The 27,387-nt window shown below is 38.5% G+C and overlaps 2 protein-coding genes across 3 annotated transcripts in view; one reads left to right on the top strand and one right to left on the bottom strand.

Annotated features, from left to right (window-relative positions):
• LOC136858119 (transmembrane protein 59) overlaps positions 1-21,266 on the bottom strand; it is a 44,846-nt gene extending 23,580 nt beyond the window's left edge. Inside the window, exons 1-4 of one of the 2 annotated variants that reach the window (XM_067137428.2) lie at positions 20,875-21,266; positions 20,633-20,744; positions 8,288-8,379; positions 8,105-8,180 (exon numbers count right to left, since the gene is read on the bottom strand). In XM_067137428.2, coding sequence (XP_066993529.1) covers positions 8,105-8,180; positions 8,288-8,379; positions 20,633-20,744; positions 20,875-21,021 — 427 coding nt within the window. In that variant the 5' untranslated portion in view covers positions 21,022-21,266. The remainder of the gene's footprint in view (positions 1-8,104; positions 8,181-8,287; positions 8,380-20,632; positions 20,745-20,874) is intronic. The other variant, XM_067137429.2, reaches the window with a different exon arrangement.
• A 242-nt stretch (positions 21,267-21,508) lies between these two features.
• Trmt61 (tRNA methyltransferase 61) overlaps positions 21,509-27,387 on the top strand; it is a 511,674-nt gene continuing 505,795 nt past the window's right edge. Inside the window, exon 1 of the mRNA XM_067150743.2 lies at positions 21,509-21,687. The gene's annotated coding sequence lies outside the window, so the exon portion shown is untranslated. The remainder of the gene's footprint in view (positions 21,688-27,387) is intronic.

Below are 27,387 nucleotides of genomic sequence, written 5' to 3' on the forward strand. Positions count from 1 at the left end.
AACTACTTACCAAATGATGAAAGATATTGAAACTGGCTTTCTTCATTCTCCACACATCTTTGGCACCTCATTAGAAGATTATTTATCATTCACCGTAGTTCATATTGAGGAATCCCAGCAATTTGCCGACAAATATTATGTTTCAGTTTTTTTATGGTGTGTGGGTTTGACTTGTACACTGCATTTTTTAATTTACTGAGAGATAATAATCACAGGTGGAGGGGACTGAGGGACCCACAAATTCTACTAATAATTCTGTTCTGTGCGAACACTTCATGAATTTCTCTCATGGAATTATTCAGTGTTAGCAGTGGCAGAGTCCAGTTGAAAAAATGCTAAATCATGCTCCCTGTCAGTTTATTTTCTGACAAAGAGGTGTTAGCATGGTATTCATATAAGTAACAAAATCAACCGTATTCTAAATTAAAAAAAAAATTGGTTTTAAGATTCTTTCACCACTGATGGCACACCATACACCAATTTTTGTGTAATGGAGAGGAACTTCATGTAGAGTCAGGTTCAACAGCACTCCAATAACGACTGTTTTGTATACACACACAACCATGGAGGTGAAATCAGGCCTTGTCTGAGAAGAGTCTTAAATGTGGGGCTATTTGACAATTGTGTAAGCGTTTCAGAAAACCATGAAAGTAGTTAATGAGATGTAAAACCAATAACATTATTATTAAATTGTCTATTGTATACAGTTTCCAGACTCCATTTTCAAAATGTGTGCAGACGTACAGGGTGACATGGTTGAAGAGCATGTGCCACAGTTATTTTATAAGGTTTTGAGTGTAAGCATTTAGTAGCCTTTTCCACAGATCCATATGAAATTCTTTCTTGTTGTGCAAAATGATGAAGTGATTTTTAGGAGAATTTTTCAAATGATGACCAATGTTACCTCGTTTTTCTTCAGTAAAAAATCCTGTGCTTTTTTGGTTTCTTGGGTTGGATATTTATAATTTCCTGAAATTTATTATAAAGATTATGGATTATTTTATGACTTGTTTCTATCTTGAAACAATCTTTGAACTTCCAAGAGCTGAACTTCACAAGTTAACACAAAGGAATCGTACATCAAGATATGCTATGCTGTTAAAAATGCATGAGCCATAATATCCTTTATGACTAACTACAGGGGAAATAAAACACCTCTAACTTGCTCTCTCTCAGGAATAGCTGAAATACAACTACAACATCGGACACATGTACAAGGTCAGCTAGCAGGGAAGTGCACACATACAAAACAAAAACGAGATCAAAACAAAACATGTGATGGCACACCGCACAATTCCCAAGCCAGGTAAAGATCCAAAGCTTCTGGACAGTTACAGGCCAATATGTCTTGCAGAAGGCCTTTGGAAGCTATTTGAAACGATAATAAACTAGTGTCTTGTGTGGGCCTTGGAAAAGGAAGGTCTCTTGACTAACTACCAGTGTGGCTGTCACTGTCATTGGTCTGCCACCAATCGTCTGGTCAGACTGGAGAGTGTCATTCAAGACACATTTCTCCGGAAGGAACACCTAGTTGCCGTGTTTTTTGACCAGGAGAAAGCTTACGATGCTACCTGCCAATATGGGATTCTCTCCACAGTACACCAGTGGAGATTTCGAGGAAATTTGCCAAAGTTTATTGGGAACTTCATATTCCTCTGGCTTTTTCGAGTCCAAGTAGGAAATGCATTTTCTCAATATTATGTTCACGAACACGAGAGTACCACAGGGATCAGTACTGAGTGTCACACTGTTTGCAATCACTATCAACGGCATAGTTGCCGCTGCTGGGCCAGCAGCTGTTCCACTGCTGTATGTAGACGATGTTTCTTATTTCACTACTGTATGTACTGTATCCTGTCTTCTAAAAAAATTACTATAATAACGGTTATAATTAAAGTGATGCCGTAAAATAAAGTTTCTTTGTATATTTTTTAGTACTGGTACCGTTAAACATAATGTATTCAGTAAAGCCCGTAGATAAGCTACATATGATTCAATTATGTGCTATACATGCTCAAGAACGGTATTCTCTATATTTCGAGTTTTCGATAACTAGAAATAAAATTTATCTCCCGAGGTGATTCGCATAATAGTTTCCTTTATGAGACTGTAAAATGAACGGAAATTTAATTTTATAGGTATCTCGGAACACTTGGAGATAACGTTTTATGTTTTTTGGCCATAACGTGAAGAGAAAATACCATAAACTGTCACCAACACAACTCCCTGAAATACATTCAACTCATTAAAATTATGAAGTAAGAATAAACAAAAATGCAGTGAAATATGCGAAACTACCACATACAAAACAGATAGGTATGTCTCATACATTATTAACATATGACTGACACGGGGAAAATCACAGAACCGCTAGAAAAAACACGTGGCATACAATTCCAACGAAATTACAAACAGAAACGAAGTTAATAGTGCACAAACTACACAGTAAGAAACTCATTCCTTCGTCCCGATTAACTGAGTCACTAGCGCGCGCTAGCCTCTCTTGCTTGTAGAACGATTGCCATCCCAAATCCCCAGCCGTAAAGCCCACATGCTGTTGTAGCGAGCAGGAAACATGATACACGAAGGCGACGGATGATACACTCACGAAATAAAGCATTAAATAAAAACGCTTGAAAATGAGGTTGGGTAAATTACACAAGCACATAAAAATTTATTCTAGGGGAAGAGTATTGCCTGTACTGGAGGTTCTATTGGTCAAAAATAGGAAGAATTAAAAATAAATCAGAAAATCGGAAGACGAGTTAAAAAACGGAAAGTTTTCGGGTAAAACGGAATGGTTGGCAGGTATGCATTCAGTCACACTTTTGTCTAGTCCAAATGCACTCATTTTTGCCAGTAGTCTCCCATGATCTACCCTGTCAAATGCCTTGGATAGGTCTATTGCGACCTCCCGAATCTAGGATATCTGCTATATCTTGCTGGAATCCTACAAGTTGAGCATCAGAGGAATAACCTTTCATAAACCTGAAATGCCTTCTATTGAACCAGTTATTAATTTTGCTAACATGTCTAATATAATCAAAGATAATGCTTTTCCAAAGCTTACATGTCACACATGTCAAACTGACTTGCCTGTAATTTTCAGCTTTATGTTTATCACCCTTTCCTTTATACACAAGGGCTACTATAGCAACTCTCCATTGATTTGGTATAGTTCCTTCATGCAAACAGTAATCAAATAAGTACTTCAAATATGGTACTTCACCCCAACCCATTGTCTTTAGTGTATATCCCCAAGAAATCTTATCACGTCCAGCTGCTTTTCTAGTTTTCAAATTTTGTATCTTATTGTAAATGTCTTTGTTATCGTCGGTAAATTTCAATACTTTGTTAGTATTAGTCACCTCATCTATCTGGACATTTTCCTTGTAACCCACAATCTTTACATACTGCTGACTGAATACTTCTGCCTTCTGTAGATCATCGCATACACACTCCCCTTGTTCAATAATGATTCCTGGAATGTCCTTCTTGGAACCTGTTTCTGCCTTAAAGTACCTATACATACCATTCCATTTTTCACTAACATTTGGAGGAATGCCAATTATGCTTGTCATCATGTTACCCTTAGCTAACTCCTTTTAAGTTCCTTGAATTTCTCCTTACTTCCACAACCATTTCTAACTCTATTTCTTTCCAACCTGCACCTCCTCCTTAGTCTCTTTACTTCTCTGGTTTAAAATAGAGAGTCTTTACCATTCCTTACCACCTTCAAAGGTACATACATGTTTACACATATCTCAACAACTGCTTTAAACCCATTCCACAGTCTGTTTACATTTTTATTTACCGTTTTCCACCGAACACAATTATTTTTTAAAAACTCTGTCATGCCTGTCTTATCAGCCATATGATACTGTCTAATAGTCTTACTTTTATGACCTTCCATTCTATCTCATTCTTCCCTCTAGTTGGTTCCATCACTTTCTGATTCAGCTGTCCTTCCCAGATTAACCTATTTGCCATTTGCTGGTCATGCTTCCCGTCGTTTGCATTACTTTTCCAATTGATATTTGGTAAATTGAGATCACCTGCTACAATGACGTTCCTTTCCGTACCGTTCCCCACATAGCTGATTATCTTACCAAATAATTCTGAATCAGCGTCTGTATCATCCTTTCGAGGTCTATACACTTCTAAAATATCAAGTTGCCTATTTCATGTTTGTCATCTTTAAATTTTTTGTACCTTAATCAACGGTATGTAAATTTCAAGTGTTCTATTACTAAGGGAATTTACGTTCCCTTTTGATTCATTAGTGACCTTTTCGGATTAATATAATAGATTCCTTCATTGAATAAATAATGCCGGGCTGAGTGGCTCAGACGGTTGAGGCGCTGGCCTTCTGACCCCAACTTGGCAGGTTCGATCCTGGCTCAGTCCGGTGGTATTTGAAGGTGCTCAAATACGTCAGCCTCGTGTCGGTAGATTTACTGGTACGTAAAAGAACTCCTGTGGGACTAAATTGCGGCACCTCGGCGTCTCCAAAAACCGTAAAAGTTGTTAGTGAGACGTAAAGCAAATAACATTATTATTATTGAATAAATAATTCTGTTTCATTTTTTCTTTTCCACTTAATTTGTTCAGGGAGGATTATTATCTAATTGTACTTTCCCTTAATAGTACAGTCCCCTTCCCATGCACGCAAATAAGCAGGGAGCTTGCGCATACCCGCACACATTGTACACGCTGGATTAAAGCACATCTGATTACTCTGTATCATTTTCACACATTTTATAACTCTTCTTCTTTCTTCTTCAGAAGGTAAGAACTCTTCATCTTTAACCAATGATAAGCTTTAACAGGTGAATGACTATTACTTACTTTTTTTTTTTTAAACCACGAGTCACCACGACTACTTACTGTATGTACTATGGAATCTATTGTGGATAAAGCAGCTGCACACAGATTTCCATAAGTACTTAATTATTAATTTGAATCCTCCTCCTCCTCATCATCAACATCATCATCATCACCGATAGCACTATGGTATAAATCTAGAATTTTATTATAATACAATCAGGAATCATATTAAAGACGGCTATTGATTTATACCATATACAGTTGGAAGACCAGTTTTAAACAAATTTTTAAACTCTGTGATGTGATGGAATTAGTTTAGCAATAAATTTCTAATAGTGGAGAAATTTAAATAATTCTTATTACGAAGGCGTGGACAAGCATCACTGCAGACAGCATTGTTGCCATTTGTGATATTATTCGTAAAGATCGGCGAATAAAAATTTTGCAAATTGTTTTAGCTATAGGAATAAGTTACGGAAGTGTTCAAACTATCATCTGAGATGAACTCTATTTCAGAAAATTGTCTGCCAGGTGGGTTCCTTGTCTCCTCAACCAGGAACAAAAAACTTTACGCCAGGATATTTGTCAGAGACTCCAGCGTCGCTACGAGGAAGGAGGAGGAGGATTTCTTGCACTGTATTGTGACTCGTGATGAAACTTGGGTACATCACTACACCCCAGAGTCAAAGCAAGCAAGCAAGCAAGCAAGCAAGCAAGCAAGCATGGAGCAGTGAAGAGACGAAGCAGGTTCGGTCAAGGCCAAAACGCCCATCTGCTGGAAAGGTGCTTGCAACCGTTTTCTGGGACTCCGTGGGCATTTTGCTGGTGGATTTTCTTCACGAACAAAGGGTAATCAATGCAGGTATTATTGTCGCCCTTTGGATGAAGCAAAAGCCGAGTATTGTAACAAGCGACCCGAAACGTCATTTCTCCACGACAATGCAAGGTCGCGTACTGCCGCTTTAACGCAGGAAAAACTGGAGGAAATTTACTGGACACCTCTGGAACACCCTCTGTACAGTCTAGATTTATCACCGTGTGATTTCCATTTGTTTGGACCACTCAAACAAGACCTAGGAGGACAGCAGTTCGATGATGATGCAAGTGTAGAAGAGTTTGCACGCAATTGACTCCACACATGTCCCTCTTCTTTAACCAGGACGGCATCAAAAACTTACCAATATGATGAAGAAAATGTGTATCGAAGGCAGGACACTATGTAGAAAAGTGATCTCAATATGTGTATTTTTTTGGTTGATGCAAAAAATTAAAAAAATAATTCCTGTTTATATTTTATCCACCCTCATAGATACTTTGGACTACAACATATTTAATTTGTTAAGGGTAGCACAAATGTTAGCAACAGAGTGGAGTAGGAAGAAAAATTTCTTGCTAACAGGCTCTATATTCCCCATCGATGGTATCTTTACCTCTTCGTGGTGGTGGGGCTTGTGTGGTCAAAAGATCCTGAGAGCAATGCCGGTCATAGCTTAGCTACTGGTACGGCCTCCCTTGCCGAACAGGTTGAAGGTGATGATCCAGATTAAAAGGGATACCCTGGTCCTCCAGGTTGGGGGTTGGGCATAGGGTTGACAACTCTATCCCGTTAAAAAAAACTTGTTGAGAAGCCGCAAAGAATAAGAACAAACCGGACGGATATATATATATTTTTACAAGTTGCTTTACGTCGCACTGACACGGATAAGTCTTATGGTGACGATGGGATAGGAAAGGTCTAGGAGTGGGAAGGAAGCAGCTGTGGCCTTAATAGAGGTACAGCCCCAGCATTTGCCTGGTGTGAAAATGGGAAACCACAGAAAACCATCTTCAGGGCTGCCGACAGTGGGGTTCGAACCCACTATCTCCCGAATACTGGATACTGGCCGCACTTAGGCGACTGCAACTATCGAGCTCGGTACCGGGTGGATAAAACTGAAAAACAACTTAGGCGAGGCAATAGTTATGGACTGGTATTAGCAACTAGGAATGTGAGAAGCCTACTCCAGCCAGGAAAGAGCAGAAAACTAGAAGAGGAACTAAGAAAGTATAATGTTGAAATTGCTGCTCTACAAGAAATTAGATGTTCAATTTACAGGATTACACTTTAACCCTCTACTGCATGAATTATTTTTCGTTTTTGTTTGGTGAAGAAAATTTCAAGCTTTAATTTCTTGTACAAAGAATGCACTTCTTGAAACCTGTGAAGAATTGGAGAGGGGAGCACAGCAAATTGGACTAGTAGTGAATAACAACAAAACTAAGTTCCTAGTGAGTTCCAGATCTAGTCAACCTGCAAATGCACTTAGGTGTGGAGAAAAGTGTTTTGAAGGGGTGCAGGATTTTAGATATCTAGGCTCTCTGATTACTTCACAAAATGAAACAAAAAAAGGAAATAAGCACTAGACTGCCCGCAGGAAATCGATGCTATGCTGCCTTAATTCCAACATTAAGAAACAAACACATATCCAGGAAAGCTACGTTGATCATTTATAAGACTGTGTCATTAGACCAGTGGTTACATATGGAGCTTGAATGGAAGATAGGAAATATATGGAGCCTGGGTATTAAATAAAACAGAAGAAAATAGGCTAATGACATGGGAAAGAAAGGTATTGAGGAAGATTTCTGGGCAAGTTAAAACTGAGCTAAGATGGTGGATTAGATCTAATCAGGAGCTTAGAGACCTGTATCAAGAGCAGGATACAGTATCTTTGCTGAAGACTGCTAGAGTGTGTTGGCTAGGACATGTCCATCGAATGGAGACTACAAGAGAACCTAAGAAAGTGCTGGAGGGGCATCCAGGTGGAAGACGATGTACAGGTAGACCAAGAAAGCGATGGATAGAAGAGGTGGAGGCTGACCTACGTACCATGGGAGTCCGGAGAGGGAGGACCAAGGCAATCGACAGAGAGCTTTGGAAGAAGATTGTTGCGGAGACTGAGGTTCTGTAAGGACCGTAGCATCAAGGAGTAAGTAAGTAAGTAAGTAAGTAAATAAGTAAGTACGGCTCTATATTAGTTGATTTAAGGAGGGGAAAAAAAAAGGAAAGGCAAGCTGAACCTCCTGTTCTTATGGAAATCTTACATCTCATAAGTATTTCTTTACCTTAGCAATCATAAAAACCATAATGTCATATTTAACAATACAGTGTCATCATTAAAAAATTCATCGTTGCCATAAGACCTACAGTATCTGTCTCGGTGCAACATAAAGCAAATAGCAAAAAAAAATTATTACACATAAATATATGTCATACACTAGTTATCACATTACTGACCTGGCTGTAACATCAGAATACTGTTACCATCTTCAACATACATAGACCAACTAATCTGTGGAATCATAGCCTGAGTCTAGAACAAGGAAAGAAAACAGAATATTAATTAGCAATCTATGTTTTTTCCTCTTACCTGATTCAATAATTTTCTCGTAAGTAAAAAGTAGTTTTTATGATCACTACCTGTGTTTGTACCTGTTTCAGTTTGGCCATACAGGCACATCCTATGTTGCAGGCATATCGCTCCTTAGTGTGGCTGTAAGCCTCCATGCATGCTGAAATCAAGAACAATATCGGATGGTTACAAAGTAAGTTCTGTAAAATGCATTTCTACTAAGGTGCAAGATAGAAATGTGTGTCCCTATCTCAGTCAGGTTAAATACACTATCTATTACTGTACGCGCAACTTTTAGTGATACCTGGGCTCCCTAGTGCTGAATCGGTAGACCTCGGTTATCTTCGAGATTTGTATTGGCAACCTTTGACACACAAACTATGAAGCAATTATGCATCGCCGGGAGACATCTGGCGTACATTTTACGCACTAGTGCTGTTGTTGTTTACACAGGAATACCAAAATATAGAATTCATGCTAGGAACATTATTCACATCGAGAAATGTTATATAATGTTATATAACGTGCAACAGTTGTTGGCTTAAGATAAAAAAGGTTTAGAAAATTCATATTGATCAATCATTCTATCGATTCAATTTCCATTCAGTTGGCAGTATTACCGAAACCGGGAGAGCTCCCTTCCTTACTCCACATCCCCGTAAAACCAGGTATCACTAAAAGGTGCGCATACTGTACTTCATATTCAACAACAAATGATTATGCTGTTTAATACTTACATCTTATAAGAAACCAATCATACTTGACAAAATAATGTGGAAACAATAAAGTCAACAAAGAAACATCATGGCACTTTCAGAATGTTGTCAGTTTTCAAAATATCCAGAAGTTTACACTTAATTAAAGCTGTTAATAAGAGACCACTCCCTTGTTGGTATACCTTGTCACGATGTGGGAGCTTACATGTCTAAATGATCCTGAGAGCTATGTCGGAGGGAGCGAGTGTAGGCTTATGGCAGGGTCTTCCAAGCTGGACAGGTGATACGTCAGACTAAGAGTGAAACCTATCCTTCAGGTTGGGAGTTGATCATGGGGCTAACAATCCCATACTAGAAAAAATAAACTGTTACAAAACTCAAAGGACTATTCCATACATGTCCCTCTTATTTCTACCAGGACGGCATTAAAATCTTACCAATCTGGTGGAGAAAAGTGATCTCTATGTGAGAATTTTTTTTTAGTTGATGCAATAATTAAAAAAAAAAAATCCCGTTTATATTTGATCTGCCCTCATAGATACTTTAGACTGCAACATATTTAATTTGTTAAAAGTATCACAAATGTTAGCAACAGAGTGCAGTGGGAAGAAACATTTAAGGAGAAAAAAAGCAAGCTGAACCTCATGTTCTTATGGAAATCTTACTTCTCATAAGTATTTCTTTACCTTGGCAATCATAAAAACCATAATGTCATAGTTGCCATCTCGAAGGGCCTTCTCAATTTAGCGGTCCTGCTTTCACTGATTGTATCTGGGCTGATGATACTGGTAAAAGACCTGTGCAAGGTAATAGTAAAGTAAACTCGTGTCCTCATCCCGAGGTGATGCAGCTCTTTTCAGGCACACCCTCATTGGAGGTGAGCTGCATGTACCATTCCAACCACATACCAGCCCTCCTGCCATTCTTAAATTCCTGGCAGTACCGGGAATCGAACCCGGGCCCCCGAGGACGGCAGCTAATAACACTAACCGTTACGCTACGGAGGCGGACGTGCAAGGTAATGGAAAACGGAGACAGAAATACTATATGTACACACCAACTTGGAATGTATGAACCTTGAATAAACCAGGAGCTCTAAAAGGTCTGAAACAAGAAATGGAGAAGTCCCATTTGGAATAGCAGTGATTCATGAAGTCGAGTGGAATGAAAAAGGTGTTTTGAGAAGTGGTAAATATACAATTCTGCATAGTGGAGGAGTTAGAGGTGCAATAGGTAGCACAGGCTTTCTTGTGGACAACAGATATTAGTCAGTGGTTCTGAATTTTAAGCCTGTAAATGAAAGAATATATACTCTTCAGGATGAAGACACATTTTTTCAATATCACTTTTGTGCGTTTATATACACCAATAGACGATGCTGATGATGAAGAGAAATATATGTTCTATGGATAACTGGAATAAGAAATGAAATGCATCCCAAGACAAGATGTAAAAATTGATGATGATGATGCTTGTTGTTTTAAGGGGCCTAACATCGAAGGTCATCGGCCCCTAATGGAACGAGATGGACGACATGAGATATGAAGTTAAAATTTTAAAACGTATCCACTGACTAGGGTTAAGAAAACGGCGATGAAGAAAAATTAGTATGAGATTAAAACAATCAGTGGATCTAATTTGCAATTCCTTATTTTGTAATAAAATATGAGAAAATACAGGAGACAAAGGAATAAGGCATTGCCTGGTAGTACAAATATATATACATCATTTGACTGATTGATTGATATTTGTTGTTTAAAGGGGCCTAACATCGAGGTTATTGGCCCATCATCATCATTTCTTCGCTCCAGCAAGCCGGGTGCGGTTGTGTACGAGCCTCCTCTAGTTTGTTCTATCCATCCACAGATGCTGCTCATATATGCGACACCAGTTCATACCTCTAATTTCAAGGTCCTTCATTATCTGTTTTTCCCAAACATCACAAGGTCTTTCTCTTGGTCTCTTCCCAGGAACATTGTGGTCAAAGTATGTTCGAGGAGTCCTGTGAGGGTTCATTCTTTTCATGTGACCATACCATTGCAATCTCTTCACTTCTAGAGTCTCCAGCAAGCTTCTTTCCAATCCAAGCTGTTGTCGGATCTCCACATTCCTTATTTTATCCATTTTTGTTTTTTGTAGACAAGAACGGAGAAACTTCATTTCTGTTGCCTGAAGACGACTCTTTGTTGGTCCAGTAAGTGTTGCTGCTTCCAGGCCATATGTCAATATAGGTACTAGATATATTTTGTACAAGCTGATCTTGGAAACTAACGGAAACTAACAGCAACAAATAGATGACCTAGACCAATATGGAAGGCGGAATACACTGGAAATACATGGGATTCCTGAAACGCCAAATGAAGATGTGATCTCCTTAGTGAAAAATGTAGGTCAGGCATTAGATGTTACTGTGACTGATAATATGATTGACACATGTCATAGGTTAAAAAAGCCAGTAAGTCAACCTCACGCAGGAGTTATCGGGAAATTTGTTAGAAGATTTGACAGGGATATGTTTCTCCAGAGGCGTAAGATTAAACGTAACTTGAGCTGTGCTGACATTGGACTTACCTCTGGGGGGCCTATCTATGTCAACCAAAATCTCACTTTAAACAGAAGGATTATGCTCTGAATACTTACTATTGTAAACTGCTTTCTTTTGTATGTCTGGGTGCACAGAATTTTGTTGGATGATACTGATGGTATAGGTGGGTTTTTCTGTATATATTAAAGGATAAACTGTTGTTGTAGTTGCGCATAATGGTTGAATCCAGATAATTAAGGGCATTATTGATTTCTGACTCTATGGTGTATTTTATATGTGGATCCATGGAGTTGAGAAGTTCAAGTACTGTGTTGCTGTTAGTAATACAAGAGTCTAAAACAGCAAATGTGCCATCCACATAGCGTGCCCAATGATGAATGCCGTTAAATCTTACTAATGATGTGAGAATGTTCTAAATGATCGATGCAAATATCTGCAAGGATTCCTGAAGCCGGTGACCCCATGGGAAGACCCATCTGTTGGTAAATGACATTACTGAAAGTGAAGAAATTGTTATTCAATGTGAATATCAGAATCTGAATAAATTCTTCTATTTTATCTATACTTAATTTACTGAATTTGGAAAGATTGTTCTTAATTAATTGCATGGTGTTGTTAACGGGCACATAGCATGCAAGTTAATAATATCAAATGAATGAAGTGTCTGGTGTTTGGATGAATTAAAGTGCTTAATTTTATTGCAAAATTCTATGGAATTTTTCACTGACGTTTGATAGTGTGATTTAAGGAATTTGTGAATGAACTGAGATACTTTCTTCTTGCTTCCGAATTTGGCTGCCTATAGACCGCATTGAACCTAAGGCTTTCTCTTCTTCTTCTTTTTCTCCCAGAACCTCTTAATCCTTTCACTTCTAATCTTCCTTTTTTTTTCTCATATCACCAATTTGGGTCTACATTTTGGTGGTTTCTCCTGGAATGTTTTGATACTGTCCACTCAGCTTCTAAATTCTTTTCTTTTTACCTTTAGCCATTTCTCATCCACTCTTTCTAGATGCCCATAGAATTTTAGCCTTTGCTTTCGCATGGTGACCGATTTTTTCCGGTGTATTTGTAGAGATCATCAGTTTTTCTATTCCTCCACTCCCCTTCAGTATTTTTCTGTGGCTCTAAAATTTTCCTTAAGATTCTCCTCTCCTTTTCTTCGAGATCTTGAATCTCACCCTTTTTATTCATTGTCAGGCTCTCTGAAGCGTAGAGACCCTCAAGTACTGTGTTGCTGTTAATAATACCGAGATACTTTATAGGTCGGACTATTTCTGAAATTGATAATGAGTCTTATGGGGATGTCAGCTTGATGGATCTTGGGTAGCGCTTTCGCTGTGGGAAGCTGTTGTTGGTTATCCGCATCCGCAAAATGTTTACCCGCGGATAATTTAAATATTTAACTACAATATATTGAAAGAGATAGATCTGTTAACATAATACAATAGGCCTGACACCTGGCACCAGATCTCCCTCATCACAGGTTTATGGGGGATTTTCTCTGCAGCAACTACTGACGTATTGAAATTTGTTCCTTCCTTCCATTAAATGCGGGCAGGAGCCAGTTAGGCTTAGGTCAGATTTACGGCTTTATGGTCTCAAGGCTCTTTATATATCACTATTCTCCTATACCAATGTCAAGGGTCGTCTAACCGCAAGCAAAAAGAAAATGTATCTTTCTAGAAACCTGGCCAGGCACATGCCCCTTGTCGTCTACATCCACAAGGGGCGTTACGTTTCCATGAGAATGTCATATGGGCCTATAGTTCACTCTTATGAATACTTTTAGCAGTGATTTTGACTCCCACTGTCTACTAGCACTCGTTATTATACGATAATTTTTACCCAACATATTATAACTTAATCCATATTGTCTTTAATTTGACTACACATTTTTAACCCTTATGTTTGTTGAAAACAGATCTCACCCACAACATGCACGTTTTGTCATACTAATCCTATCCATTGATGCCTTGGGTTCGATTTCTGGTTCCCAAGTGTCGCTTATTGTTCAAGCATTTTACGAAGAGGATCCATTTCAGATTCAGTCATGAATTATTTTTAAGAAATAATGTGACACAAAATTCTTTTAAACGAACATTTTAATAATTTTTTAAGTGATTTTAATGTGTATATATGTTTTTTCAAGTATCTTTATACTGTAAATATAATGAACCACGGTGTCAATACTATTAAGAATTCAACAGTATAGTTTACATAAATTGGAAAAGGTCCTCAGATCAATGTTTGTTTTAGGATTGAATAAGGCTGATGATGCCCAGTAAAAGAGGGGTGAAACATGTACCTTAAAATTTGATAGTTTCTATGTTCATTTAACCACACAACAGTGGATTGTATTGAATAGGTCATGTAATAAAATACTTCTTGTGTAAACTTAGTGATAAAGCTGTTTTCAATACGGAACAATGACGAGAATAATGGTTTGTAATAATACAACTATATCGAGAGACAAAGAGCTGTGTGCAGATTCAAGGAGGCAGGTCAAACTGTTTTGAAACCAAGAGCAGAGTCTAACAAGGAAGTTGTCTATCACCACTTCTCTTCATTACTATAATGGATGAGGTTATAAAAGAAGTGAAAATGAAGGATCAGACAATAAATGCACTTGTATTTGCAGATGACGTTATGCTATGGGGTGAGACAGAAGCAGAAGTTCAAGCTAAACTAGATCTTTGGCAAGAAGAATTTGAAAGAATGTGAATGATCATCAGCCGAGCTAAAACTGTCGGTTCAGTGATGAGTCGAAATTCTGAAGCAGTCCACCTGCGAGTGCAAAAAAGAAGAAGTTAGACATTATCAATAACTTCAAATACTTAGGGTGCTTTGTTTCTTCTGACAATACCATAAACCACAAAATAGGCAATAAAATACAAGCTGCATCAAAATTCTACCACTTCGTTCATCAAATACTTTGGGATGGCTCATTTCCCCAAGCTTGCAAGCTCACGCTGTACAAAATATATCTTGTACCAATTCTAACATATGGACTGGAAGCAGCAACGTTGACTAGATCTGCACAAAGGTCACGGAAATGAAGTTCCTTCGGTCATGTCTCCAAAAGACAAGGAGAGACAAAATAAGGAATGAAAATATACAGTAACAACTTGGATTGGACAGGAGCCTGTTGGAAACCTTAGAATTAAGCAGATTACAACAGTATGGACATATGAGAAGGATGGCTTCAATTAGGAATGTTGTTGGTAAGGGACCCAGAGGGAGGCCTCGTGAGAGTTGGGAAAAGCAAATTTTCACAGACCTTGCCAAACGTGATGTAATTTGGCAGCAAAAGGTAGAACATCAGCTATGGATGGACAGGACAAACTGGAAGAGGCTCGTAAACACCCGCACCCGGCTTGCTGGAGCAGAAAATAGATGATGATGATGAAAATGTTTCATCATGTTTTCCGGCTTGAATCGTTAAATACATTGAGGGCATATGTTTATTTTCTCATATTTATTACGTTACTACCATGTTTCTTTATGATGATAGTCACTGTAAAGCATGGCATTGTAATAAAATATATTTTCGTGGGATTAATGTGTGTTCATTTGGCTATAAAACACATTTCTTTAATCTCAAACAACACTTCCTTTTGTATGTAACTGGAATTTAAAATGCTGATAAAATTACATCCATACTTTTAACTTTACTCTTCCCCATTCAGAAAGACTGTATGCGCCTCCTCGAGTGACAAAATGTCACGTGCCCTCTAGAGGGTTAAAAGAACTACTGTAGCGAGGAAATTAATTGAAGTAGTAAAATAAGATTGTATTACAAATTCTATCTATCTTTAACCCTCGAAGTGGCAGTCATTTATCCTGCAGTGGCAGAGATATTTTACTGGTGTTGCAGACTCAGTATACATTGTACCAAAACCACTGAATTACCAGGTGAGTCGGCCGTGCAGTTAGGGGTGCGCGGGTGTGAGCTTGCATCCGGGAAATAGTGGGTTTGAATCCCACTGTCGGCAGCCCTGAAGATGGTTTTCCGTGGTTTCCCAATTTCACACCAGGCAAATGCTGGGGCGGTACCTTAATTGAGGGCATTTCCTTCCAACTCCTAAGCTTTTCTATCCCATCGTCGCCATAAGACCTATCTGTGTTGGTGCAACATAAAGCCACTAGCAAAAAAAAAAAAAAAAAGACCATTGACATGTTATACATACATAAAACAGTACACCCTTTAATTCACAAAAGTACAATGTATAAGAAGATGATACTAAAGCAGTTATTTATCATTAAAAACCATAATATGAAAAAGATATTGAATTTGTTTATATTATTCATTTTTGCAAAACTTTTGTTATAAATAATATGTTTATATTTAGGTAAATTAAAAAAAAAAAAAAAAAAAAAAAACAGAGATATACAAAAGGAGTACCACCAGTTCATAGTAAATAGTCACATAGGCCTACCATTATAATTTGTAGTTTATGGTATTGTTCTGAGCTGGAAAATATATACAATTGTACGCTACAACTTGTACATTTCACTCAGAGGCACATGGATGGGTCTTTTGTATTACTCCACGATTGCCAGGTCTCCAGAAGTGCACTAGTTTACAATGACATCCTTGGTGAATTCCACCATTACATCCTGGACACCAGTATGTAGACTACTACTACTTCTTCTTTTCTTCCATGCACACAACACACAGGCGATTATTATTCTGTGGCAAGTATTCGAGGGCATGAGAGGGGTCTCCTGCATGACCTTTTGTTCCCACAACTGGAATTAGGAACATTTCGATTAGCAATTCTCTAACTAATCTGACCATGAAGTCTTGTCTTGGTAAAGGCTTATCAGAGTTCTTCATGTAGAGAATGTATGCATCAAATGATGCCATATCTAGACGACTTGAAAATATTTACTTCCTGTACCTTCTGGTTGGTCTGGAACAGGTGACATGGTAAATGCACTTATCTTTATTATCTACTCCTCCCATAAATATATTGTTCTTGTGAATCAATAGTGGTTTAAATCCTTCATCTCCCTTTCAGCTTCTTACAACACTGTCCTCAGCGTGACATCCAGTTGTGAGACAATAAACTGGTTTTTGTGTTTCTTTTCGAACCAGGAAATCAAAATCAAATCAAAATCTCTATTTGCAAATGAGGTGTCTACCTCGGTGGCAAATGGTACACTAAAATACATTATTGTCAAGCACTAAATATTAAATTAACAGAAGAAAATTTTCCTATAATACAATGTTATACAATTTATGCTAACAATTTTTTCTATTAAACACACAGCTCATCCTTAATAAATTTATATTGTTTACAAAATTCTACTTATAATAGCTCCTGTACTACTTACAAATAGAGTCAACTGATATACAGTATGTGGAATTACTTCAAATGATACTATACAACTGGTATAAGATTAAACTTGACATTGAATTTATTTTTTTTAAATTTTTTTTTAAAACCCATTCTGGAACCTAAATAGCATAACGACCTGCTGCGTCTTAACCAGAGCCCCTTTTGCCACCACTTTTCAGAGTTCCTGAAGGGTCTTCACAGCTACCGTAGCGGTCCCAGGGCCCTCGAAGTCCCCACTGTACTTCACCCCTACAGGCAGTCCCCTACTTTGGCTGTCCAAACTCCTTAGACCAGGGGATGGAATTAATTTAATCACACACATTTTTTTATTTACAATAACCTGCACTGGTCGAATGCCCTCTAACACTTCATTTATTTTCTCTGTTGCTGTTTATTCTCTTCTTGAATATCTGTACAGATTTTGGAAAAGGATCAAACACTACCCCTGGTAAACTATTCCACTCCTTCACACCCTTCCCAATGAATGAAAATTTACCCCAATCGCTTCTGCTAAAATTCGTTCTAATTTTATATTTGTGGTCTGTCCTGCCGATATAATTATTTTCCAACTGAAGCCTCTCACGGATATCTCCCCATGCTGCTTCTCTTGTATAGGCTCTATATAATCCTATAAGTCTAGTTTTCTCCCTTCTCTTACTTAAAGTTTCCCACCCAAATTCTTTAAACATTTCTGATACACTACTCTTTCTCCTGAAATACCGTTACAAATCTTGCTGCTTTCCTCTGCACACTATTTCTTTTATTAGGTATTCTTGGTGAGGATCCCAAACACTGTTTGCATATTCCAATAATGGACGAACCATACTTAAGTAACTTTTTTCTTTTAATTCTTTATTGCATCCTTTAAGTAGCATCACTATGTCAAGTAACGATCTGTATGCTTTTCCAACAATGTCATCAACATGACCCTTCCAATGCAAATTACTTTCAAATCTCACACCTAAGAATTTGTACTTGTCATCTTTTGGGATAACTACCTCATCCAAAGTATATTCAAATTCAGTTTTAAAGCTCCTGTTTGTAAAAGTTGTAACAGTTGATTTGCCTCCATTAACCTTCATATTATTTTCTTCAACCCATTGTTGGATACTTTCAAGGTCCCTTTGTAATTCCGAACAATCCTCAAGGTTATTTATTTCCCTATAAACAATTATGTCATCTGGATACAATCTTATTTTTGTTATATTATTACCTAAATCATTTGCGTATATTAAGAAAAGTAACGGACCGATTATACTACCCTGTGCAATTCCCTTCCAAACTTTCTCTTCCTGCGATACATTATTTCCTACTTTGACTTTCTGAACCCTTGAATTTAGAAATGTTTTTATCCAACGTGTAACCCTTACGTCCAATCCTATCCCCTCCAATGTCTTTAATAATATTCCATGTTCCACTCTATCAAAGGCTTTGAAAAGATCTATGGCTATGCAATTTAACTGACCTCCTGAATCCAATTGATCTGATATGTCCTGCTGAAATCCCACCAGTTGTGCCTCACAAGAAAGTTTCTTTCTAAATCCATACTGGTTCCTCATGAACCAATTTTTATCAATACATATCCCTCTGATGTACTTTGATATTAAACTCTCCAGTATTTTACAAACTATACTGGTCAGGCTGATTGGTCTGTAGTTCTCTGATCACCCTTTCCTTTATAAATTGGTATTATTATAGATTCCTTCCATTCCTTTGGTATTACACTATTATTTATGACATAGTCAAAGATAAATTTTAAATAAGGCACTATGTACCACCCCATTGTCTTTAATACCTCCCCAGTAATTTGATCACTTCCTGCTGCTTTTCCTTGCTGAAGCAGTTGAATTTCTCTGAAAATATCTTCATTTGTGAATGAGAAGCTTCTTGTTTCCCTCCGTGTCTCTCCCTCTCCACCTTCTGTTTCAGTTTCTAACTCCTGACAATCATCTACTGAATCTCTGAATTCCCTACTAAATAGGTTTGCTTTTTCAGTAGGGCCTATCTGTTAAATAGTGTTCACCCCCTTCTCCCACCATTGTAGGAATTTGGATTCCTTTTCCTTTTTGATTCCTGATATATGAATACAGCTTTTTCCATTTCCCTTTGTGGTCATTACCCTCTTGAAGTATGCCATTCATATAATTCTCTTTTGCTTCCTTTTTCACTCTCAGTTTCCTCATTAGCTGTTTTCTAGTTTCTCTACTCTCCCTACCCTCTTTGATTTTCAAATAAAAATAAACAGGGTCTGAGGTCATTTTACCCTTCTTAACAGGTACAAATCTCTTCTCACCTTCCCAAATGATTCCTTTAAATTTAGCCCAAAGTGTATCCACATTACTCCCTTCACTTATCCAACAACTGAATTGTAATAAGTCTCAAATTCATCAACTTTAGTTTTTCTGTACAATTTCTTGTCTTGTGTAACCCTCTTATTAACTCTTTTTGGTACGAGTCCTACATCCATTATTATTGCCTTCTCCTATTCCTTCAATTACCTCAGTTTAATCAACAATTTCCCATGGTTTAACCAAGAATACATCTAGTAAGTTATTGAGACGAGTCGGTTCTTGTACTACTTGTGTAAATCCTCCCTCCCAAATTAACTTATTGCTGACATGAGTGCATATCAACACTTCAGGTTGATATCAGAAGGAAAACTTGCTTATACGTATGGCCGGCTGCTGAGTATGTAGCAGCTAGCACAAGACAGTAGAATTATAATGTGAATTTGGCAACGTTTTGCATTCCATTAGTATAACAGGCCATTATACAAACTATTTCTTGATAATGACCGAACATTTCTCTTTCCATTGACTCGTAATTAGCACATTTCGATAAATAATAATTCGATTATCGAAATGAAATAAAGAGTATTTCAAAACACATGTTATCAGGCGTTGCCACTGCGAAAACTGATAAAACGCCTGATATCAGGCATTTGCCAGTTGATGGGTTAATTGAACTAGTGGCAAAAATTATTCGTTGGAAGTGCATATGTTTGGTCATCAATAGTTGACACCTAGCAGAATACCCACTACATTCAGCTGTACGTGGCACGACTGTCTTTTGTTTACACACTCGCAGCCTTCTCAGGAAGGATGTTGTCAAGCGGTGCTCAATGCTGCCAACCTCTCTACTTAGGAACTAATGAGTGAATAGTGCTTCGATAGGTGGTGCGGGTGATTATTGTTACACCTTAGGTCTGGACTTGTTCTTGCCGTGTGTACAGTCAGAATAGGACCTGGACGAGACCAGTGATATAGGGACAAGCAAAGGTTAGAAGCCTTGAAGCGGCCTTAGGCCTCTAGTTTCATGTGGAAACACGACTGGTCTGGACTGGTTCTTGCTGTGCGGGGTACAAGTTGACACTTCACAGCCCAGAGTTTATAACTTTATAAGGAAGTGGAAATAATGCAAATTTTACTTGGAATTCCTTTCAGAGGAGAGATGTGTTCATTGCAATGTCTAGGAACTCACCATACCGCCCCCAGAAGTACATTTACTTTAATAACCTAATAAAGAGCAGCACCCGTCATCATTCATGGCTAGCTACTTGCATTCCTATTGGTCAACGTCATCTGCACAGCTAGAACCAGTCCAGATCCTATCCTAAACGTCTGCACAGCAAGGGTCATATTTCCCATTTTTTTGGGATAGTATTTAGATATTTTTAAGAGCATATTCGGGCGACTTGTAGGTCTAAATATCCGAACCCTATTAATATATTACCAGTTCATGTGCATACAACTGCAATGATACAGCCTACATTAGGGAGACTTAGAAAGAAAAACAATATAAACTTACAAGCTTGACAATCATCTTTGGTGTTATTTAAATCCAGCACTTCTCTGTCCTCCGCCAAATGGATCAAATTGAAAAATCGGCAACCAACACAGCAACATGAAGAATGTTTAGCCTGGAAATGAGAGAGTATTTCGGTAAAAATGTATACAATTTACAGGTGTAAGTTAAATACTGCAGTCTCCTATTTAATGGCATTTGCTTTGGAACTATACACAGCCTTCCAAGAGGACTAATGTACTTACGTTTTCGGGAGTGTTTGCTGGATATGACTTATCGCACAATGATTCACAAGGATCGATTTTGCTCAAAACGTCATAAAATATATCGGACTCCACATATTCAATAAATAAGAGCATAAATAGTCCGATAAATAGCTTTATCTTCATCATGATGTACGGCGAGATAGATCTAATTAAACAGCGATATTCGATGGAAAAATGCCTGGAGGCCTATTGTTTATTCTTCCTTCTGGTGTGATATCTCTCCTACCGACACATAACGAAAAATGCCAATCAAAAACAAGAGATTTACTTCACTTGATCTTTCCCTTCACCAAAAGACACAATCAGTAGGTACTGTAAAATACTATATAGCCAACTGTAGCGATTTGTCGATGTAATGAACATTGTTTTGTGTTTGGGAATAGCCAACCTCATGCACAAAATTGTGATTCAAACAGGTGTTTATAATTACAAGTAGAAGTTAATCTATAGATATTTCATGTAATAAGCACGGATATTTTAATGTCTGATGTCAAGAGATGTATTATGGTATTTCAAACCATTTATAGAATACGTCTTGTATTCATACATTGTTCGTAACCCTGCATTACAGATTGTCAAGTGTTCACTGAAGTTCTGTTGCCAAATACGAAAAAGCACAGTACAAAGACAGGCAACCTTTAAACGTGCTGTCCATCGATGTTTAAACGTGTTAGTTTAAAGTATGAATTGCCGTACGTGGAAAGCATGAAATAGGATATTTCTGCATCCATTCTGTATATAGATCGCTAAGTGGAGACAAGCTTGATGAAAATATCTTCATTTTTATCCTTGGTATGTACATATTTATTGTTTACATTGTGTTGCACTCCTGCCATAATAAAGAGAATCGTTCATTACTGTGACTCCTGGAAACTGTCATTATTATTTTATTTGTTTTACGTGCCACTAACTACTCTTACGGTTTTCGGTGATGCCAACAGGAGTGTATTTCTGCTTACAATGTAGCAGGGGAAGGTGTTAAGACCTATTTATAGGATTAATAATAGGATAATCATGGTGACATAAAGGTTGATGCATACAGTATTCGGTTGGCAGAAGAATTGTTCAAGTATTAAACCTGACACTAGCAATCTTGATGGAAAAAAAAAAAAAAAGGGCGTATGGCATTTAGTGCCTTAAGTGCGGCCAGTATCCAGTATTCGGGAGATAGTAGGCTCGAACCCCACTGTCGGCAGCCCTGAAGATGGTTTTCCGTGGTTTCCCATTTTAATGTTGTCAATCTTATGTTAATTTTAAGAACACTTCCTCTTAAGCATTACTTTGTCAGTTTATATATTTTTCATCTAAACAGTGTTATGTGGCTGAAGATGTTGATAATACACGAAACATGTACCACTTTTAACCATTAAATTGTCTTAAGCAATCATTGTATCGACTAGGTGGAAAATAATAAATACTTAATTGTGAATCTATTGAAGTGCGGTATGGACCATGAAGCTGATTTTATGTAATACATTGGTCTTACGAAGCTCATGGAAGCCTCCAGACATAGAAATCTCTTGGCCTGCGGGACTTGTAGTTTCTACCCCTCGAGGCTACCAGCAACAGAACGGCTAGTGACAGCCACTCTAGCAGTATCTGACAGGTGGGGGCCTCCCCCACGAGTTGGCTGAGCAACGGGAAGCCCGGCCGTGGCACATCAACGTCACTCACGGGGCAGGACCACAACTGATTGTTCACCCCCTTCAGTCCCGTTTCACAAAACAGTGAACATGCCACAATACTCTCATCCCCAAGTTATGTATGCATAACATGTTTGGTGCTGGAATTACCTTATCTCTGCAAACGACGTGATCCTGGACTCGTATGGTTGTGAAAACTTGGTCCAGGTTCTGGGCTGAGATTCTGGTTATGTACCTTCTTCCCTATTTAGAGTGTAAAAACTTATATGTGGTCATGTTCACTAGTACTGATTGTCAGAAAGGAAGACGTTATTGAAGAACCTGTAATATTCAGGCATTTTACAATGGCGAAAAATGAAAGTATCCTCCTAATCAATACATCATATATTCCGTCATTAGACGGAGTAAACAAGATCAGACATGTTTCGGCTCGTTTGAGCCATCTTCAGTGAAAAAAATTAGGGGGGTTGGAATAATTTACATAATATGAGTTGAAAAAATGCTAAAAAACATAATGAAAGCGCAAATGAAAAAACAAACAAAAGAGAGCCTATACGGAAACAAAATTAGCACAAATATACAATATTTACATCAATATGCAGAGCAAAAAACAACTTGTGACAAAATTCAGTGAAACAGGTGTTAATTAGAAATAATGATTGATACTAAAAACTGCGTTAACCTAAGAAACAAGGGAATGAGAAAACAAATGATAATAATAATAATATTCAGGCATGCTAACTAATCTGATTTCATATGTCCTAGCAGCTTAAATAGAGGCTGTTGATGTACATACAACAATGTCTCAGATAGATTTTAGTATAATTCAAGTCTCAAACGTAGTTCGCGAATTGTGTAATTGAATTCAATCTTGAATCCGAAGTAAGATAGGAACCACTAGATGAATGTAACTAACAAGTCATATCGATACTGAATACAAATCTCCAGAAAGCTGAGCATAGCCCCTTGTAACTATACTAAAATACTATGCATTCATACGAAGTAATACAAAAAGCAGCTCGATAATAGAAAAAACAGTTCACTCGATTGCTTGACAGATAGATACATACCATGATCACAAGATATTAGATATCAAGCTAGCCTGACATGGACTTAAATAAACTTTGTCATATCACTGGCCTCCCCTCTACCCGGCCATGCTTTCCACACATATAACTGGTAGCTGGCTAATCACTGAAATAGAGGAACCCCTCTTGCCTGAGTTGCCTGAGGCAATATCTGCTAAACTTAGACTCATTACACAATATCGTGCCAGCTCTTATATGCCTTTAGTTACAAGTTGAAATGTTAATGTGTTTTAAAGTCAACAAATCCCATTTATTTACATACATATAATGATTACAAGAATAATTCCCTTATTTTACTGATTAGATGAAATGAGATCCATGACACCTAATTATACATTTCAAAATGATGAAGATTTGAATATGAAATATAATGAATAAACTTAATAATAATAATTATTATAATGAACACCAAAGTAAGTCTGTAACCAATTTGTACGGTTACAATATAAAAGCTCTCTGTTTTCCAGTGAGACTTAGACAATGAAATAAGTTTATATTATCGCTGAAGAAGAGAATGCTTGTTTTCTCTTGAAACATGTCCAATCCTTTTAATGAATAAATAAGATTGATTAACATAAAATGTCCTCCCCTGCGAACCATGTGACATTGCCATGGTGGAGAGGCTTGCGCGTCCCAATAAAGCAGATAGCCAAGCCGCAGGTGCAACGATATCGGATGGGTACCTGTTGAGAGACCAGACTAATGAATGGTTCATCGAAATGGGATTAACAGCCTTTTGGAAGTTGCAAGGGCGGCAGTCAAGATGATTGACTGATATGGCCTTGTAATAATACTAAACATGGCTTAGCTATGTTGATACTGCTACACGCTGAGAGCAACGGAAAAGTATAGCCATAACTAACTCCTGAGGACATGAAGCTCTCTGGGTGTGAATGATGTACTGATGATGGCTTCCTCTCGGTTAAAATATACCAGAGGTAAAATAGTCCCCCATTCGGAATTCCAGGTGGGGACCACACGAGAGGGAGTGATTGCCAGGAAGATGGATACTGACATTCTGCGAGTTGGTGCATGGAATGTTAAAAGTTTGAATTACTGTGGTAGGTTAAAGAATCTGAAAAGGGAGATGGATAGACTAAAGTTAGATGTAGTTGGTATAAGTGAAGTACGTTGACAGGAAGAACAGGATTTTTGGTCAGCTGACTACAGAATTATCAACACAAAATCAAACAGGGGAAATGCAGCAGTTGGTTTAATAATGAATAAGACCGGGTGAGTTGGCCATGCGGTTAGGGACGCACGGCTGTGAGCTTGCATCTGGGAGATAGTGGGTTCAAACTCAAATGTCGGGAGCCCTGAAGATAGTTTTCCATGGTTTCCCATTTTCACACCAGGTAAATGCTGGGGCTGTACCTTAATTATGGCCATGACCGCTTCCTTCCCATTCCTTGGCCTTTCCTATCCTATCATTGCCATAAGACCTATCTGTGTTGGTGCGACGTAAAGCAAAAAAAAAAATGAATAAGAAAATAGGGCAGCGGGTAAGCTACTACGACCAGCATAGGGAAAGGATTATTATTGTCAGGATAGACACCAAACCAATGCCCACCACAATAGTGCAGGTCTAATTGTGATGGGAGACTAGAAATCAGTGGCAGGCTACAGCAGGAGAATTCAGATTGGGGCAAAGGAATGAAAGAGGAAGTCGGCTGGTTGAATTCTGCAATTATTATAATTTAATCCTTGCTAATACTTGTTTCAAACACACAAACAACGGCTGTATACGTGAACGAGACCTAGAGACAATTGAAGGTGTCAAATAGACTTAATTATGATTAGGCAGAGATTCAGAAACCAGGTGTTGGATTGCAAAACTTTCCCACGAGCAGACGTGGACTCTGACCACAACTTGTTGGTCATGAAATACCATCTGAAGTTGAAGAAATTGAAGAAGGAATGTAAGGAGGTGGAATCTAGACAAATTGAAAGAAAAGAGTGTGAGGGATCGAAAAGGCAGAAGGAAACACAATGGAGGAAGAAAGGACAGTTGTGAAAAATGAGGTCGGTAGGGCTGCTGAAGAAATGTTAGGAAGGAAGGAAAGATCAACTAAGATCAATGGATAAGTCAGGAGATACTAGATCTGATTGATGAAGGACGAAAATTCAAGAATGCAAGAAATGAAGAGGGCAGAAAAGAATACAGGCGATTAAAGAATGAAGTGGATAGAAAGTGCAAGATAGGTAAGGAAGAATGGTTGAAGGAGAAGTGTAAGGATGTTGAAGTTTTTATGGTTGTAGGAAAAGTAGATGCTGCATATAAGAAAATCAAGAAAACATTTGGAGAAAGGAAATCTACGTGCATGAATATTAAGAGTTCAGATGGAAAACTACTCGTAGGGAAAGAAGACAAAGCAGAAAGATGGCAGGAACATATTCAACAGTTTTATCAAGGTAGAGGCATCCATGGTTCCTCCACTCCAGGCAAGTTGGCTGTGCAGTCAGAGGCACGCGGCTTTGAGCTTGTATCCGGGAGATAGTCAGCAGCCCTGAAGATGGTTTTCTGTGGTTTCCCATTTTCACACCAGGCAAATGCTGGGGCTGTACCTTAATTAAGGCCATGGCCACGTCCTTCCTATTCCTAGGCCTTGCCTCTCCCCTCGTCACTGTAAGACCTATCTGTGTCGGTGCGACATAAAGCAACTAGCAAAAAAAAGAAGGCGGTTCCTACACATGGGTGATACGGTGGTTCAGGTGAAGTGGGGCTAGTGATTGAGGTGAAGGCTCACTGCGGGGTGCTGGAACCAACACATCAATTTGCTCTACGTAGCCTGGACGAGCCGCAGGTTGGGAAAGGGGCGATCGCAACCTAGGGGAAAAATCATGACTGTGAACTCAGTCATGATAATGCCAAGTGGAGACCACGTGAGTAGGCCTACTGAAGGGGGGGAACAAACCTGGCTAGGTTCGGGCCAGGGGCTGACCGCTGGATGGATTGAGGGACGTGTTCTCTGCTACAGAGAGCATGAGTAGCGGGAGGACAATGTCTGGCTGTATGCCTCACCACGGATGGTGAGAACGAGGCTCAGGACCCTAGAAGGGGCAAAAACCCCATGATTGATTGAAATATAGATGCTTATCAAGAACCAATTACAAAAATTTCGACATCAGGGGAAGCCAGGGAAGCTCTGGTAGAGCAGATCCGGGAGCAAGCCCAAGATGAATAAATGGAGACAGAAGTCCCAATTGGACAGGCTATCGCCGACTCAAAATAAGAAATGGCAACAGAAGCTTCAGTAGAGCAGACTGCTGTCAGAATCAATCAGCATGATACCAAACTTCTAACACAAGAGTGGAGAGTGCTGACTGCCACTTTAATCGATAAGACAGGAAAGACAGCCGTTTTAGCCCTTGGTGAAAGAGACTTTGGAGAGCTCAAAACGAAAAGCCTTAAGGCTAAGCTCGGACTTCGGCATATCAATTTTCAAGTCATCAGGGGAAAAACAAAACCCAATATTGATAAAGATGGAGCTGAAGGTCATTCAAGCCAATCTTCAGCATAAAAAAGCAGCTGTGGCCAATTTCACCAGAAGTTCAAGTCCGAGGCTATTGATGTGGCCCTTATTCAGGTGCCATGGGTGGTCAAGGGCAGAGTAGCAGGACTGGCAGAATCTGGAAGTAAGCTGATGTACGATACAACATCAGAAATACCCAGAACATGTCTTCTTGTGAATAGGAAATTAAAATATCTTGTGTTGCAGGAACACTATTCACGGGACTTAACCGTGGCCAAGATTAAACTT

Source organism: Anabrus simplex, chromosome 1 (assembly GCF_040414725.1).
Source record: "Anabrus simplex isolate iqAnaSimp1 chromosome 1, ASM4041472v1, whole genome shotgun sequence".
Lineage (NCBI taxonomy): Eukaryota > Metazoa > Arthropoda > Insecta > Orthoptera > Tettigoniidae > Anabrus > Anabrus simplex.